At 39.0% G+C, this 16,463-nt stretch overlaps 1 protein-coding gene across 2 annotated transcripts in view; it reads left to right on the forward strand.

Moving 5' to 3' along the window:
* Positions 1 to 769: 769 nt before the first annotated feature.
* The window catches only part of MTDH (metadherin), a 33,550-nt gene continuing 17,856 nt past the window's right edge, over positions 770 to 16,463 (forward strand). The window contains exons 1-6 of one of the 2 annotated variants that reach the window (XM_053983298.1): positions 770 to 1,336; positions 7,161 to 7,268; positions 11,518 to 11,599; positions 12,014 to 12,193; positions 13,609 to 13,677; positions 15,636 to 15,887. In XM_053983298.1, coding sequence (XP_053839273.1) covers positions 932 to 1,336; positions 7,161 to 7,268; positions 11,518 to 11,599; positions 12,014 to 12,193; positions 13,609 to 13,677; positions 15,636 to 15,887 — 1,096 coding nt within the window. In that variant the 5' untranslated portion in view covers positions 770 to 931. The remainder of the gene's footprint in view (positions 1,337 to 7,160; positions 7,269 to 11,517; positions 11,600 to 12,013; positions 12,194 to 13,608; positions 13,678 to 15,635; positions 15,888 to 16,463) is intronic. The other variant, XM_053983289.1, reaches the window with a different exon arrangement.

Below are 16,463 nucleotides of genomic sequence, written 5' to 3' on the forward strand. Positions count from 1 at the left end.
CACACCTCAAATCCTGTGTTCAGTTCTAGGCACCTCACTACGAGACAGACATTGAGGTGCTGGAGCATGTCCAGAGAAAAGCAATGGAGTTGGTGAAGGGTCTGGAGCACAAGTCCTGTGAGGAGAGGTTGAGGGAACTGGGGGTGTTTAGCTTGGAAAAAAAATGAGGCTCAGGGGTGACTTTATCACTCTCTACAACTACCTGAACGGAGGGTATAGCCAGGTGGGGGGCGGGGGGGGCGAACTCTCCTAGTGACAGGACGAGAGGACATCACTTCAAGCTGTGCTGGGGGAGCTTCACTTTGGATATTAGGAGGAATTTCTTCACAGAAAAGGGTGGTCAGACATTGGCATGGGCTGGAGGTGTCTTAGAAAAGACTGAACGTGGCACTTAGAGCCAAGGTCTAGTTGACAGGGTGGTGTTCGTTCATAGGTTGGATTTGATGACCTCAGATTCCAATCCCTCGGCTTCGGCCGCTCCCGCTCCGTTCGCTGCCTGCCACGTAGAGATCGCTGCCTTCCCCGCCGGCACCGCCCTTGGCTGGGCTGGGCCGGGCCGGGCGCGCCAGGGAGAAGGAGGAGGAGGAGAAGGAGGAGAAGGAGGAGGAGGAGGCGGAGGAGGCGGGAGGCGCGGCCCCCGCCCCGCGCGCGGCGGTGATGGCGCTGGCGGCGCGCTGCGGCGGGCGCGCGGCGGGGCGGTGACGTCGCGCGCGAGGCGGAGGGCGGGGAGGAGGAAGAGGAGGAGACCCGGGCGGCCCCGCGGACTGAGGCAGCCGCGTCCCGGGGAGGCTCCGCTCCCGTCCCGTTCCGTCCTACCCCCACCTCCGGTTCGAGCGGGCCGGCGCGGCTCTTCCGAGGCCGCGATGCGCTCGGCCTGAGCGCGCCCTCGCCGCCCCGCTCCGTTCGGGCCTCTGCGAGGCTGGGGACCGCGATGGCTGCGGGAAGCTGGCAGGAGGCGGCGGCCCGGTGGGCTGAGGAGGCGGCGGTCCGGGTGCGAGGCGCCTTGTCGGGCGGGCTGGGGCTGCTGCGTGCGGAACTGGGCCTCGAACTGGGCCTCGACCCGCAGGCGCTGCCCACCTGGCTCGCCCTGGCGGTCCCGGCCGCGCTGGGGTTCGTGTTGTTGGGGCTGCTGCTGGCCGCGGCCTGCGGGGGCGGCCTTCGCAAGAAGCCGGCGCGGAGCGCGGCCGTGAGGAAGGGTGACGAGGCGGTCGGCGCGGGCCTGACGGCCGGCGGGGGCCAGGGCAAGTCGGCGGGCCCTGGCCCCGGGCAGCTGAACCTCAAAGGCGATGAGCAGAAGAAGCGAAACAGGAAGAAGCTGCCGGAGAAAGCGGCGCGGGTAAGAGGGGTGTGAGGGCCGGGAGGGCAGCGGGGGTGAAAGGCGTACTGACAGCGGCGGGACTGGGCGGGCTGTGGCGCCCGGCCGGGTCCCAGTGGGGAGGCCAGGGGACCGTGTCTGGCGAGCGGCCCCGAGCCGCCTGCCGCTCCCCAGGCCCTGTCGCCGTGGGAAGGATCTGGGTGCCATAGAGCTCTCCCCGAGCCGCCGTTCGATATTTGCCTGAAAGGAAGGGGTGGGGGAGTCCTGACTGCTCTGGAGCAGTCTCACGTCGTCTGGGTTATTTTGTTGCTTTGAAAACCTGGAGGAGCAGCACTGTAGTGAACTACGCGTTTAAACAAGCCCTGGGTGATGAGGAAAAGGCTGGCTCTTTGGAAGCATTTTATTTGAAACAAAAAATCATATGAAAGCTACTATTGCTGTTATTATTCACTGAATAATAGGGTTAGCAACCAGTAGTGGAGACCTTAGCATGGCTTAGAATTTCAAGCCAGGAGTTGTAGTCTAGGCAGGTAAAGAGTATTGGAAGCAGCATTTTCAGCCCTATGAATGCTGTGGTGATTCAAACTTGAGTAAGCTTTTTGCTTTGTATTTTCAATGGAACATGTTAGTGTCAATGTTGCTTTGAGCGTGCCTCAGTAGGAATGTGTCTGATTTGGTTATTACAGTAAGGATCATCTCCTTTAATAAGGAAATCTGTGTCTTAGCAGCCCCTTAAAAAGAGATCATTCCTGTCATTTATATTGTTTTAAATCCTTAATCTGTGGTGTGAGAACCTTCCATCTTTGACAGTATGCGTCCACTTAAGAGAAAATTAGTAGAATGCAAAAATTGTCAACCGTCCTTTTAAAACTTACAGTTGTCACAGTTTTGGGGCTTGAAGGGATTGCTTCTATAGGTTTTATATTGTTAGGATGTTTTTAATCCTATATATGTCCAAATGGATTATAGGAATGAAAGTGTAGCAGATGTCCCCTGCCTATTACAACTGTGTCATATAATTATATCTTGCTCTATAAAATCTGAATTTTTTTCTTAATGATGAAAGGAGAGACAATGGGTTTGTATCTTCATTTGAGTCTGAGGCAGCATTAAGATTTGAGAAGTTTGGGAAATTTTTTAATGAGAGTGTAAGGCTAGAACATCTTAAAAAAAAAAAAGTCTCCACGGGCCATCAACCTGTCTTTGAACACTGAACTACTGAAGTTGTTTCTGGAAGTTGCAGGAGACTGAATGCTGAGCACCAAGAAGAGGAAACATGATTCAGAATCTTTCCAGTGTAGCTAGGTTCTCCATTTTCGAGAAGGCATGCTAAAGATGTAATTTTTTTGCCATCTTGAGAAGCAGATACTTCAGTGTCAAATAAATATGTTGTGCTTTCTTGACAACAGAGACTAATCCTAGAAATTAAATTGATTTTGCTTCATTTATTTAGTTGAAACTCCAGTATGAAAACAAATCATAAACTCTTGCAAGTCATTGCCTAAGACATTAAAAAATGCCTCCATAGAAGATTGAGTGAATAGGTAGATATCACTCTTGACTTGGCAATGCTTTGTAGTATACAGCTTCATGAAAACAAACTTTAGTGATTTTATATAAAAACTGACATTTTTCGTGAATTGGAGTAATTGTACTCTGTTGAGCTTGGTTTACATGGGAATAGAATAAAGTTAAGGTAATGTAGGAGCAAATATTTTTGTAATCAAAAGAGCAAAGTAATTTTTAAGCTGTCAATCTGTATAATTAAGTTATTTTTATAGTACTTTGTATTCATCATTTCCATGGTAAGATAGAAAAAATCCTACCTTCTTCCAGAAGGAAATGCACAAACTGAATCATTAAATGTAGTGCAAATAAGTTTATACCAGTGACAAAGTTTAATAGGCCTGCTTTGTGCTCATTTTCCAAGGTAAGTTTAGACAGACTTATTAGCATATGTCCCAGTGTTTTCTGACTTACATGTGAAAAATTCTCAAAATAAATTTGGAAACTTAAAGATGCAACAAAAAATTCTTACAGATTGCTGCCTGGTCATTTTCATCGTGTGGTTTGTATGCTGTGATGCTAATACGGAGGGCTGGGAGGGGAAAAGAGTAAGCTTATTACCAGTAGATTTACTACAGGGCTTGCTATGCCAGGGTCTAGATTTCCATTGTGAGCCTTTCAGAAAGCTTAGAGCAACTGGTCTGTGGCTAAGAGCACACTACAGATGTCTAATTAAAAGCTGTAGGGTTACTTTAATACAGAATTACAGAGCTCACTGTATGGCAGGTGATGTGTAACACTCATCAGTCAGGATCAGAACTGTTCTTCACTGTAGCTTTTCTGAGGAAGAGTATTAATTGCTTTTTTCCTTGCATGTGGCTTTATTCAGTACCTGTGTAAGTAGGGTACAACTTATCTCATATTCTTAGTAAAATAGGTTTCTTTGAATAACACTACATTGAATACAGTAGTACCTATGAGATTCTGTTTATTTACTGGCTGTGAACAGACTGAGAAAAAAATGGAGCTGAAATTGTTTAGCATTCATTAACATGAAAGTTTACAGAGCCAGATCTGGCTTTCTCAGGCTGCTAGGAGCAATGTATAATGGTGTCTTTACATCAGATTCTGTGCAGTAAGCCTGAAGCTGCTTTTTTCTTTTTTCATTTTTATTTTAGCTCCTGGAAGAGGCAGAGGTCTTTGGCCTCATTAAGAATTTTTTTTTTTCTGTCTGTAAAACTTGCTATTTAGTTTTGATTTCTTCCTCTTCTGAATAATTACTGTGCCTCTCTCTCCTACTTGAGCAGGAAAAAGTGAAGCTGTTCTTACATGGTTTCTGTGCAATCTGCCAAACATCACAGAAACTTGAGAGTAGCCATCTTCTATGCTCTGCTACCACTTTAGGAAGCCATTCACACCATCTATTTGTAGATGTGGAAAATACCAAATTGACTTTGTACTTCGTATTGTTTGTTGTGCACCTGGAGAATAAATGCTGCACACTCTAGTAAAAGTATTTGCATTCATTTGAGGAAGTTTCATATTTGGTCTGCTTAAAAGAACTTTCTGGGCTATGGCTGTTTATTGCTTATTTGCACTTAGATTGTGTAAAGACTATACTTTCAGCTGATACTCAAGTGTTGGTTTGTGTGTATGTTAGTGGTCAGATGGCAAAAGTAGGGCTGTAGGAGTCTTCAGGCCTCTTAGAGAAAATTGCTTAGTTTCTTTCTGAAGAGAAGCTTACAGAAAACATTAGTAAACAGATTATTTCATTGGCCAAAGATATTCAAGGTATCTTTATAATGTGTAACTGAGGACTTCAGTTAATACCGCGTTGTAAGATTGAGGTGATAACAATTTCATTAATACTCTTTGAAGCGTGAAACTGAGTTATCCTTTGCAGTACCATGTTTAAAGAGTATTTTTTGTTTTGACAGTCTAAGCAAAACCTTTTCTACATTTGGTATATCTTAACACCCTCATATAAATTTGTGTGGAAAAAGGTTTATTTAAGTATTGGAATTTTAAGGTTCTCAGGCAAGAAAAGCATTCAGTAATCAATACTGTTACTGACAGCATTAATTCTGCCTTGTTGCATCATGCCTGGCAGCTTTAAGATGAGGGTTGAAAAGCTGGCAAATAATAAATTGCACAATTTTGAGTTAATTAATTTTGTCAGTGGATGTTTAATGTATTACCCATAAAGTTTTAAACTTTGGGCTGTGGTTGTCTTTTTAAAATTAAATACTTCTGAATACTGTAGAAAAACTTTCTTCTTTGTTGCTTCTGTTGCTTTCTTTGGTATATACAAAAATGGTCACATGGATTTTGGTTAAAATTCTATGATTCATCTATGGGCAGAAAATAAATGTGGAAAGCTTCCACTGGAAAGGAGGGTATTACAATAAAGGGATGTATTTCTCCCCGAATGTATCAAAGTCCAAGTTTTCTAACATATTTCTAAAGGTTGTTGTTTACATGATCAGATAGCATTTTGAACAGTAATGTCGATGAATTTTTCCAGGGGCTTTTTAATGGATATGAATTAGTTTATGAGTTCAGAGAAAGAGCTGAAGTATTTTTAAATTAAAGATTAAAACTTCTCTTTATTGAATAATTGGGAGGGATTAAGAAAGTAGTTTTCAATTTAAGGTATATGTGTAATAGCTAAGAAGCAAGGTACAGAATTTAAAAACTTAGTTGGCTGTAAACTTTTTTGATACACATCCAATACTAGATGCATCAAATATGTTAACTAACTTTACTGCTAAACAGTCTCTGGAGAAAATAGAGAGGCACAAGAACTGAGTTTTGGCAATGAGTTATTTTCAAGATTAAATATCAGTTCTTTGGTATCCCTGTGGAATATACCAGTAAGGTGGACTATTTTGAGAAGAACTTTTAGAGAGAGTTCCTAGACCAGACTTGTAAAATATACTTTGTTTTCAGAATGATGAGGGAAATGTACTGCATATTAGATATTAGAAGTCTAGTTTAAAGCTGGTTGTTGAAGGAGAAGAGGGGTTAGGTGACCTGATCTTTCAATTTCTATTTATAGTTACTTTGAAGAAGTTGGCATGCTTGCTAACTACAGTAAGCAATACTATGTTATCCACTAGTGAAATCATGCCAAGGGTGGTTTGTAAGCATAATACAATGTGGCAAGACTTAAATGCTTGTAACAGTTAAACTGAGAATCAGACCTAATATTTGAAGGAATAGGCCAAACTAAGTTGTGATACGGCTTTTGTTTTACTTGAAAGCAATTTGTTTTGTGTGATGCAGAGTTATAATAACTTTTGGGTTTTTAATAGCAAAAAAAAAATTATTTTGAAAGAATTTCAGGAATTAAAGCAAGTTCGAAGTAGCTGTTTATGCTTATTTAGTTTTCAGTCATTAATTTATCTGAGTCATTCTGAATGTGAACCAGTGACATTTGTGTGGAGTCTATAATTTACTATTCTTAACAATGGTTTTTCATGCAGTGAAATTAGTGGCTGACTGTAGTATAATATTTTCATCTTTTCTGCAGTTAAGCAGAGTAACTTCAGTCATAGCCTTTTGTTAGAAGTAAATGATTTCTAAATTACTACATTTCTGTATGGGGAATATGTATGCTAAGGTGTATGTCTTTGCTGTCAAAAGTAATGTAAAGACTCGTTTAATGACTGTCCAGTGTTTCAGTTTTATATGTTGAATAATACATGCTAATTTTCTTTCCTTAATTGTGTGAGGGGAAATGGTAGACAAATGTAACACCTGTAACAAAGTCTGTCTGAAAAGAACAATGGGGTACCGTGCTTAGTCATGCTTCAAGTTTGATTTCTAATTTCTCTTCTGCTATGAAGTTTAACTTGTGAAGGAAGTGAGTTTAACTTATGCATGGAGGGAAATTGCAGATGTGTGCTCAATGTAGAAATTACTTTTAAAAATTAGTCCTCTTGCTGAACTTCTACAAAGAGGTGTAATTGTGTTAATTTAATTAGATAATTTACGTACAACTGTAGCTGTTCTGAATCAGTTTTCAGAACAGCTACAGGTAATCTTAAAAGCTGCTAAATTTCAGAAATTTACCTTTTGTTATGAAATTCCTGGATTGATTAGTGGTGAGTTGAAATGAGAAGACCTGTTCTCTTTCCTTTTTCATTTCTGTGTTTGGTAAATACAGAATTGCAGTAGATCCTTTGAACAACAATCCACAATTTGGTCTGCTTTATTCAATAATCTTACAAGCATTTTTCTGTCAACAAGTAATTGCATTTGAGTAATAGTGTAGTTTGAGCTTCACTTCATCTGCTTTCTCTAATTTCTTTATTATTTATGCTCATTGTTTACACAGCCTAATGGACGGTCTTTCCTTGATGTATCTGAAGATGAAGTAATACAAACTGTTCGTAAAGACAATATAAAGCAGCCTGTGGTGGACACAGAAAAGAAGAATGAAAAGGTTAGTTATGGATACAAAACAAAAATGTTGAAGTTTGATTTATATTATTTCAATATCTAATAACTCTGGTTTTGGTTTGAAATCCTGTTACTTATATGAATGAAGAGGCAGATTTCTTACTGTGTAGAGTACTAATCTAATTTGGAATTGAAAAGAGCTAAAGTAGTATTTTCTTAACTTCTGAGACATGCCTTACCACAGGATATTTGTCAAGGAAACCCCACTCCCAGCCCCCCACTAAACACTGATATGTCTGTTCATCATGTGACAGTGTTAAGCCTACAGAAATAAAGTTTGTTTCATCTTGATGGTTTCTCTGGGGATGCAGCATAATGATAGTATTGTTAAGTGCCTTGTAAATGGTCTACCAGTTGGGGGACTACTATTCAAAGGATTTAGACCATGTGCCTGCTTATTTCTTTTGCTAGATGTATCCATTAGTAATTAAAGTTCTTGATTTTTGATGATAAATGTGAGCTTTGAAGTCTGGTGTGAGTTTTTTTTGTTATGCAAATTAAACAGCTATATTAAATATATATTTTTAAACATCAATCTGCAACGTCTAATCTAAAAGGTAACCTTACTACTGGCTGTGTTATTTTTTGAACTGTGAGGAGTAATCTTTTTTTATTATATATGCTGTCATTTATGGGCAACATGGATATGCTTGGGCCTTTGATAATTTTTTGCTTGATTCTTTTACTAACGTTGTGCATGAAGTTTTCCCTCTGTCATTGTTTTCTGACTTATTTTCTTCAATAAAATGCTTTTGTTGTAACAATACTGAGGAAAAATAAAAGGTTGTGTATAAACAGTCAGAAACACTTTATTGTGAGGGTGGTGAGACAGTGGAGCGAGTTGCGCAGAGGTTGTGGATGCCCCATCCCTGGAAGTGTTCAAGGTCAGGCTGGATGGGGCTTTGAGCATCCTGGTCTAGTGAAAGGTGTCCCTGCCCACGGCTGGGGTTGGAACTAGATAATCTTTAAGGTGCCTTCCAACCCAAGCCATTCCGTGATTGTTGTCATTTCTTTACCTTATTCAAGCTTGAATAAATACACTTGCTTACCCTCCAGTAACTTACTTTGCGGTTTGTATTTTGGCTAAAAGACTGTGTCCTTTTAGTTTGCTGTAGGACTTTAAATGTTTTTGCAATTGGCAAATTGAGTGACTTTTCTGTGAAATAGGTTTGCCTTAAAGTTCCATGCTGTGTGGCTCTTCCCCATGTTTTGCATATCAGATTGACTTTGCTGGTTTTTTTCCCAAGAACATAACACAGATTGAACCTGAATGAATAACTCTATTTGCAAGTTTTCAAGTAGAGTAGGTGTTTGAATCCTAAGCTCAACTTCACGTTAAAATTGCAAACATAGTGACCTGAATTTTAAAATGTGAAGCTGAAGCTGCAGCTCTAGGAAATGAGTACCACTAAATGGATGTGGATGAGTATGCAAATTGTGTTTTCATATCACTTTGGGGGATCCTGGGCAAAAAATGATTGAGTCAGGAGTAAATTGTTACCGTTCAATTAAAAGCATACTTAAGAACTTCCTTTGAACTACAGGTAACTCTAGAGGCTTCTAATTATTTGGGCTTCTCAGGGCATCTGTAACATTTGTAACATTACAAACCTGCTGAGGTTGCAGGGGGTCCTGTATAAGTATCTTTGTGTACTATCTTTGGGATGGATGGTGTAAAACAATGGCTGTGATTGAAGTTGTATGTGCATGTGTGTACATATATGCATATAATCTATGGCCTGAAGGGCATGGTTATTTTTTTGTGCTCCAATATATGTGTTCAGTGAAAATCACACATCCTTTATGTTTCTCTATTTCTTGGCTGCTTCAGAGTTGTGACTTTCATGTAGTTTTTCTGCTTTGTGGGAGGGGAAGCTTTGGGTAATGTCTGGACTCTGGCTGTTCACAGGGTTTATTATTCTGCAATTAATGATTTGGCACAGTACAGGGGTTTTTTTAGTGTTTAGTATAAGGGACTGTTCCCTAAGAAGTGACTCTGGATGAGATCGTGGGAAGTTAAAATGTCATAATTCATTCTGTTTGCAAGCACATAACTGCTTTGTCTTGAATACTAGAAATGATTACTCAGCTAGGGATCAAGAAGAAATGTTTTATTTTTCTATTGTTCTTGCATGGGGCACAATGCATCCTAAAGACTTAAAAAATTTTGGCAGGCTTTCAGTATTCCTCATGTGCTCTTTGGCTGTTGGTAGAGCCAACACTGGCATCTTTGTGTGTTGCAGAAGGTGACACTCTGAATGCATAGAGTTCTGCAGAATGACCGGCTGGCTTGCTCTGGCTTTAGCATCTCTTGCTGTTTCTGTCAGTTTGCTACTGAGATAGCAAGTGGTACAGTAAAGTTTAGCAGGTGGTGGGTTAATTGGATAAAAAAGGATGGTTCTGGTTTTTCAGAACAGGATAACACAGTTTAGGAAAGTAAACACATTTTCAAGATTTCTATTCTTGATCTTTTTAAAAACAGTGTTTGTTAATCACAAACTTCTTTTTCAGCTGTTAAACTTCAATGTTTTCCTGAAAAGTATAAAATTTGATGGCAATACTTACATAGGAGCTAGTTATTTAAGGAAACTGAAGTTACAATTTGGAGGAGTACTCATCTTGAATGTTGTCTGGGAGACTTCTGAAGTAATTTCAGGTGTTCTCTTAGTGCCAAAGTTGGGTAGTTAAGACTTTGTGGATGGAAACTTTAGGATCTCAAGTTCCAGTCTCATTGTAGCTGCAAATGGGAGACAAAGGTAGAAACTTAGTAATCTTTCTCTGTTCAAGCTTGAAGAGGCAATTTATAACTAATTTTAATGCTAATTTTCACTTTCCTTTTCAATTCTTTCCTTAGAAGTTGCCCTAGCAAATAATTTGACTTGTTCATGTTTTAGAACCAATTCTTCTCAGGTTGCTTTTGAAACCAGCCCTTCTCTTTTGGAGGCTTTTCTGAAGTTAGGTAGCTGGTATGTGGGCAAAGGTAGTCTGCTGAGCAAATGAAAATTCAGTTTGGGTGCATCTGTAGTTTGGGTCCCCACGTACATTAAACCATAAGTTAACTGTTCAAATCCGTTCCCTAAATGTATAGGTGTGGTGATGCAGCATTGCATATAAGCAGTGAATTTTTTATCATCTCTGCTGCTCTGACAAGCTATACTGCTCTCAGTACCTTTATTGAAGCTACAGATTATTCTGGGGACATGATAACTCTTAAAGCATATGAACTGCATGCCGTTGTGGGGGCCCAGGTAATATCTGCAGCAGCAGTAGTAGTAATTTAGGTGTTAACAATTCTGCATTCCAGAGAGTTTGTTAGACACTTTTTGGACATTTAAGACTACAAAACCAAATAGTGGGAACTCGGGTATACAGCTGGCAATTACTAGTCTGACTCTGGCAGATGTCTTCCAGAAAGACGTCCAGCATTCTTAGAGTATTTCAGAGACAGTGAATGAGTGAGTAGTTCCCCGTATAACATTTGAGTGTATAACCATATTTCTTTTTAAAGTCTTGTTGTTTTTCATTCATGTTTATCTGATAGTTCTTATACCTTTCTTTACTAGGTTGAAAAGCTTTTCATTACTATATTTTCTTTCCAAGAAGGTAGTCAAGTCAACTTGCTCCAAGGCTTTCTGCAATATATTTTCTCCCAATATATTGGGGTTTTTTTCTCAATACTATCTTTTCAACACTCTGTGTTCCTACCTGTTGCACCAAAACTATTTGCAGAAGCAGTCATGTCTGTTCCTGTTTGTTTAACTTAGCTCTAATATCCAAGAAGCCATAACTGATGAAACCTTGGGGGAAAAAAATTTGGAATGTAGAGGCTCTAATCACAGCTTGTGTTTTGAAGTAATTTCCAAGCTGGATTTTTGGACCTTTTTTTAAAAGGAGTTACTGGCATTATTTATTTATCCATGTGTAACTTCATACTTCTGCACAAAACAAATTTTGACAGAGTGGCATCTGCCTGCTAAACAGCTCATTACTCTTCTGTGACTGTGATGCTGCCAGCATTGCTTCTTCTACCTGGCTTTGTACTCTGTAACATAAGTAATGTTCCCCCCACCTGCCAATTCTGTGCTGTGTAAGTCTTTCACAGAGGGTTGTTCAGGGCAATCTGTTTTAAATTTATTCCTGTATTTTAGGGGAGGGGGGAGGAGGGAGTTCTGAATCACTATGTCAAGTGATCAATAAGTAATCATTAAGAAAATGTTTTATTTTTATTCTAGTCAAGGAAAAAAAAGAAATCAAAGGGAGATTCCAAAACAGTTCAGGATACATCTCGTCTAGATGGAAAGGAAGTTGATGAAGGTACTGAACACAAACATACACAAAATTCAAACATTATGGCTTAAATGCTGTTTAAGATTTACTTGTGTTTGGTTCATAAAGAAACATGAGAAACTCATAACTTCATAGTCATATATTATATATGGAAGTCTGATCTTTGAAACAACAATATTTAGTAACTTCAACTGATTTCTTTAGAAGTAATCTTACAAAAACTGAGAAATTATGGATAGTAAGGTGCTCATGCTATTCATGTTTTGCTGTGTGAAGCCAAGTATTATCACAGAAAAACTTACCTTTGGCCATTTATGTTTTCAATTTAAGGTTGAAGCTGACTGGTTAAACTGCCCTCAGACTTCTGTTTGATATGATACAAGCTAAAAATCTTTCCTTCTTCTCTGACTTACTGATGTTTTCATTTGGGTGATGTTTTAGGAGCCTGGGAAACAAAAATCAGTAACAGAGAGAAGCGTCAGCAGCGTAAGCGAGACAAGGTGCTGAACGACGGTGGCTCAGGAGAATCTAATCTCCAGAGCATAGAAAACACGGTTACTGTATCCATTGAACAGCTGATGCCTACACCATCACTTCCAGTTGGTCTCAGAAAAAATAAAGGTATGATGCTTGATAGGTCTGTGAATTTGTCCTAGAAAGAGATCTTTACTTGAATGCTTAAATAGTGACTCTGATTTGGATGTATATTATGTATATTTGGAGATGAAACTCTTGAGGAAATTATTTTAAGCTGTGTAAAAGTACTTTCTCATTGTGCAAAACTCCCCCTTTTCTAGCTGTATTTTTGGGGAAGCTCAAGAGAGTGTTTTAGAGCAATTGGCTGAGGCACTGGCCTCCATCCACACAGGTGTGCTGTTGGTTGCTGCACAGCTGAGTAGGCCTGTCCCTGTTCCTTCCCTTGTGCTCTGTGACTGTGCCCTTTGTTTTCAGAAACTTCAAAGGCATCCTCAGCACTGCTGCAGGCAGCACCAACTTCTTAACTTTTTGAGTGCTTCCTTGTGGGAAGGTTATGCCTCCAAAGTTCTCTTAAAATATCGTTCACTGCTTAACACGTAGGTATTTTTTTCCAACGTAGATTTAGTAGCATTCTGTACTAAAGCTGTTCATAATGGTAAGGTACATGTGCCTGAGATTTAGTAGTCAATTACTGTAGCTGCGGATTCAATAGGTATGGCTGCTGCTGTTACAGAAAAAAAAGACTGCATGGGCTGGTTTAAAGCATGTGTAGGCACAGGAATTCCTATTTGTGTAAAACAGAAATAGGTGCTTTAATTAAATGAAACTTAATGTTCTAGCGAACAAAGTGACAAAAAGACTGAGTCTAACAGCTGTCTGATACCTTGAAACAATTTATTGAAATTCGTGTGCCTCACCCTTCTGTTTCATTGACACTCATTTGCACCTGACTGAGTGCATAATTGTTGCCCTGATGACTAGATCAGTTGTTTCTTGTTGCCCTTTTTTTCAGTCCGTTTAACAAAGTTTCGAGAAATGGTAGTTCCAACTGTCTTTATGCACTGTTGCTTACTGTAACTACTGTAACCTCTCCACTGAGAATCCTTCGTGTATCTACTTTTTTTGTATCTTGTGTATCACCTTGTACAAGACTAATCCAAAAATAATTTTGCTGTATCTAGTGTTTTTATGGTGAGGTAGAAGTTAGAAATAGTTACAGGTCTGAAATACTTAGATCCACTCTTTGCTTGTAAATAACCTGTGGTTTAGATTTATGCTCTTGGTTCATTGGGAAATTAGTTTAAGTTCTTTGAAATCTGCAGTTACTTGGTATATGAGTCCTAAGTCACTTTGAGAGCATTCTGTCTGCAACATAAACACAAATAATAAAAAATAGGCTATTTTAATTTTATCCTTAAGTTTTCTGGAAATGTCTTAATTTACTGTGAGGTACTAATATATCATTTTCTTAAAATATTAGTTATGGATTGTTAGAAGATTTTTACAAGTGTTGCTGTTTAAAAAAGCTTCATCTAGCTTTGTTTCCTCTTCTTAATCAGGTGATGCACTTTTGAATGCACAGATTAACAGTTCTAAACCTGCAAAGGGGGAGTCATCAATTCCACAAGGTAAAAAAATTTTATTATTGGGCATCCTAAGTAACTAGAGAAGTATTTTACAGAAGTGAAAACAGCAGCAGTCGGTGGCGGATTTTGAGTTACTGACATGGAACTTTACCGTACCATCTGGCTCTTTTGACTATACAAATATTATACTTCTAAGTTGCAGTTATTTCTTAAGAAGTTGAAAACAGTCTGTTACATGTAGAAATACAGTCAGTATTTCGAATTTTCAGACAGATTACCTATTATAAAAATATTTATGTACATAACAGTAACATTTATTTTTAAGCTCTGCTGAAAGATTCTTTATGCTAGCTTTTCAGATATGCTCACTTATTTGTGTTAATGAACTATTTTCTCAAAGAAACCCTGTTATTGATAACTGCAGAGAACTCAAAAGTCCTGTTTATTGTTTACACTTATTTCAGATTGAATATACAAGTTACTCAGTTCTTTACATTCTCCTTTGAGGTGCATAAATACAATAGTTTTGAAAGTTCTTACATATAAATACATGTTTATAAAAAATATATACTTGACCTATGTCATACACATAACTTAAAATATTTGACTAGTGAATCTTACCAGTTTTCTAATAACAGATACTGCTATAATAATACTTGAAGTGAATTAGTTTGAGATAATGAAATCAAGATGGTTGTTACTTACATATAGCCAACATTAGCTGTGTGGCTTTAATAAAAAATAGCTAGTAAATAAGCAAGTCAACAAATGAGTTATTAAAAGCAGACAGATCTAGAAAGTGAATCCCTTTCTGCTTGTTTTTGAGAGCTTTGCTTCACATACAAACTTCCTGTACCATGGCACAGAAGGAGGGAGCTGTATTCTTCAGAGATGCCTAATGGGAGGACAGGAGATAATAATCAAGTTTCAATAAGGGGAAGTTCTGACAGGTCATGAAGAAAAAAGCTTTTCATGAGATTGTGTCCAGAAATGCTTTGAACTATCAGCATTTATGGTTTCCAGAATGTCAATAACGTAGTATAATTTTGAAGTTAGCTGTGCATTGAAGAAAAGGTGGGACTAGGTGACTTTGAGAGATCCTTTTCAATATTCAGTTTTCTGTGATTCAGTGAGAACTGGCTGGTCATTTAGAAGTTAAAATTTTTTACAAGAGAACAGTGTAATAAACAGAGAACAATCAAGCTCCTGCTTCAGGACTTTAGCTGCCTTTTTGCAAAGTTGCCTTTTCTAGCAACTGCGGTTTGGTTTCTGTCTCTTCAGTATTCTTTTGCTGCCTTTCCCGAAGACTTCATATTACACTAGGAGGACGTTGACTGACAGGAGCAGTGCTAGTGTTGTAGGGAAAGGGCAGTGGTTTTTGTACAGTGATGGTGACCTTACAGATGTCTGTGTTTGGAATTGATTTGTCTGAGAAAATCTAGGCATATCTCAATTAATTCTACCTCTCACTGTGAGGGACTCTATGGTCGGTATGATATCTGCTCTTCATAAATCCTGTGTAGTGTTTGGGAAGTATTTTCTAATACTTGGTAACTTCGTCTACATCCTGCTTGGAGAACTGCTGCATGCAGTTATGAAACAGAAAATACTCTCCATTTAGTGCATGGGTTTTTCCACAAGTCATCCCCATACTCTCCAAGAGAAATCAGCTGACAGCATTGCAAGTACCCTCCCAACCCTTTTTCTAATCTAGAGGCACTGGTTCACCAATACATCAGCCCTATAGAGAAAGGGATGAGGAAAGAGTGCAGTTGGTGCTGTTTTTTCCTTCCTCTTAAAGTTAGTAGGCAGATGGTGCGTGTCATCTGAACTGGAAAATCAGCTGAGACAGAGCAGTAGCCCTGTCTGTATCACACTGGTGTAGCAAAGCTGCTGTTCATTTGGGGTTTTTTTATTAAGTGAATGTGCATATAAGTGATATTTTAATGCTTCATCCAGTTCCTATTTTAAGTAATCCTTTTATTATTGTTGTATATAAGTTTCTCCAGGATTGAGTGAAAGCCATACAGTAAATGGAGGAAGCTGGAATGAGAAGTCTGTAAAAATCTCCTCACAGATTGGTGTAGGGGAGGAGAAATGGACATCTGTTCCTTCAACTGCAGCTGGGAAGAGGAAGACTGAGACATTGGCTTGGGGCCAAGACACTGGAGATGCTAATGGAAATGGAAAGGACTGGGGTGTAAGCCTGGTAGGCAGGCCCTGGAAAGAGCGGTCTTTGTTCACTCCTATTGGTAAGCTATTTCCAAGAACTTGCTTCATGTAAGCAATTTTACATAAATGTATTTTTTAGTAGTGGATCTCTGAAATATTTTTGTTTATATATTTAAAAAATCTTGATGTGGTCTAGTGTAATGTTAAGTTAAACAATTTCTGTTTACTGTAAGTTCTGATGGCTTAGCATCTATGTTTCTGTGTACAGTTAAACTGGGCCTTTTGAGTTTATCTGACATAAAATTATATCTGTGAACAAATGCAATGTTGTATATCACTTTCATAAAGTTCTGAAGATGATTACTAAGCCATTTTGAAGTGTAATTTCTTTTAAATAATGTCTTAAAACCCAAGTTGTAAATCTATTCTGTTGATTCAACATGATCAAATCAATTTTGTATGGTTTTGGCAGGTGTTTTTTTGGGCCCCAGGCAAAAACATTGTTTAACTCTTATGACACTTAGTGTAACACTGTTTTTCTCATTAGAAACTTTTTTTTTTAGTGCTCAGTACTATTTTCTGCCTTTTTTACTTTGCTGTCCATAGTAATAATGGAGAAGAGATTTCTTGATTTCTCTCTGGGCAACAATCATCAA

Source organism: Vidua macroura, chromosome 1 (genome assembly GCF_024509145.1).
Source record: "Vidua macroura isolate BioBank_ID:100142 chromosome 1, ASM2450914v1, whole genome shotgun sequence".
NCBI lineage: Eukaryota > Metazoa > Chordata > Aves > Passeriformes > Viduidae > Vidua > Vidua macroura.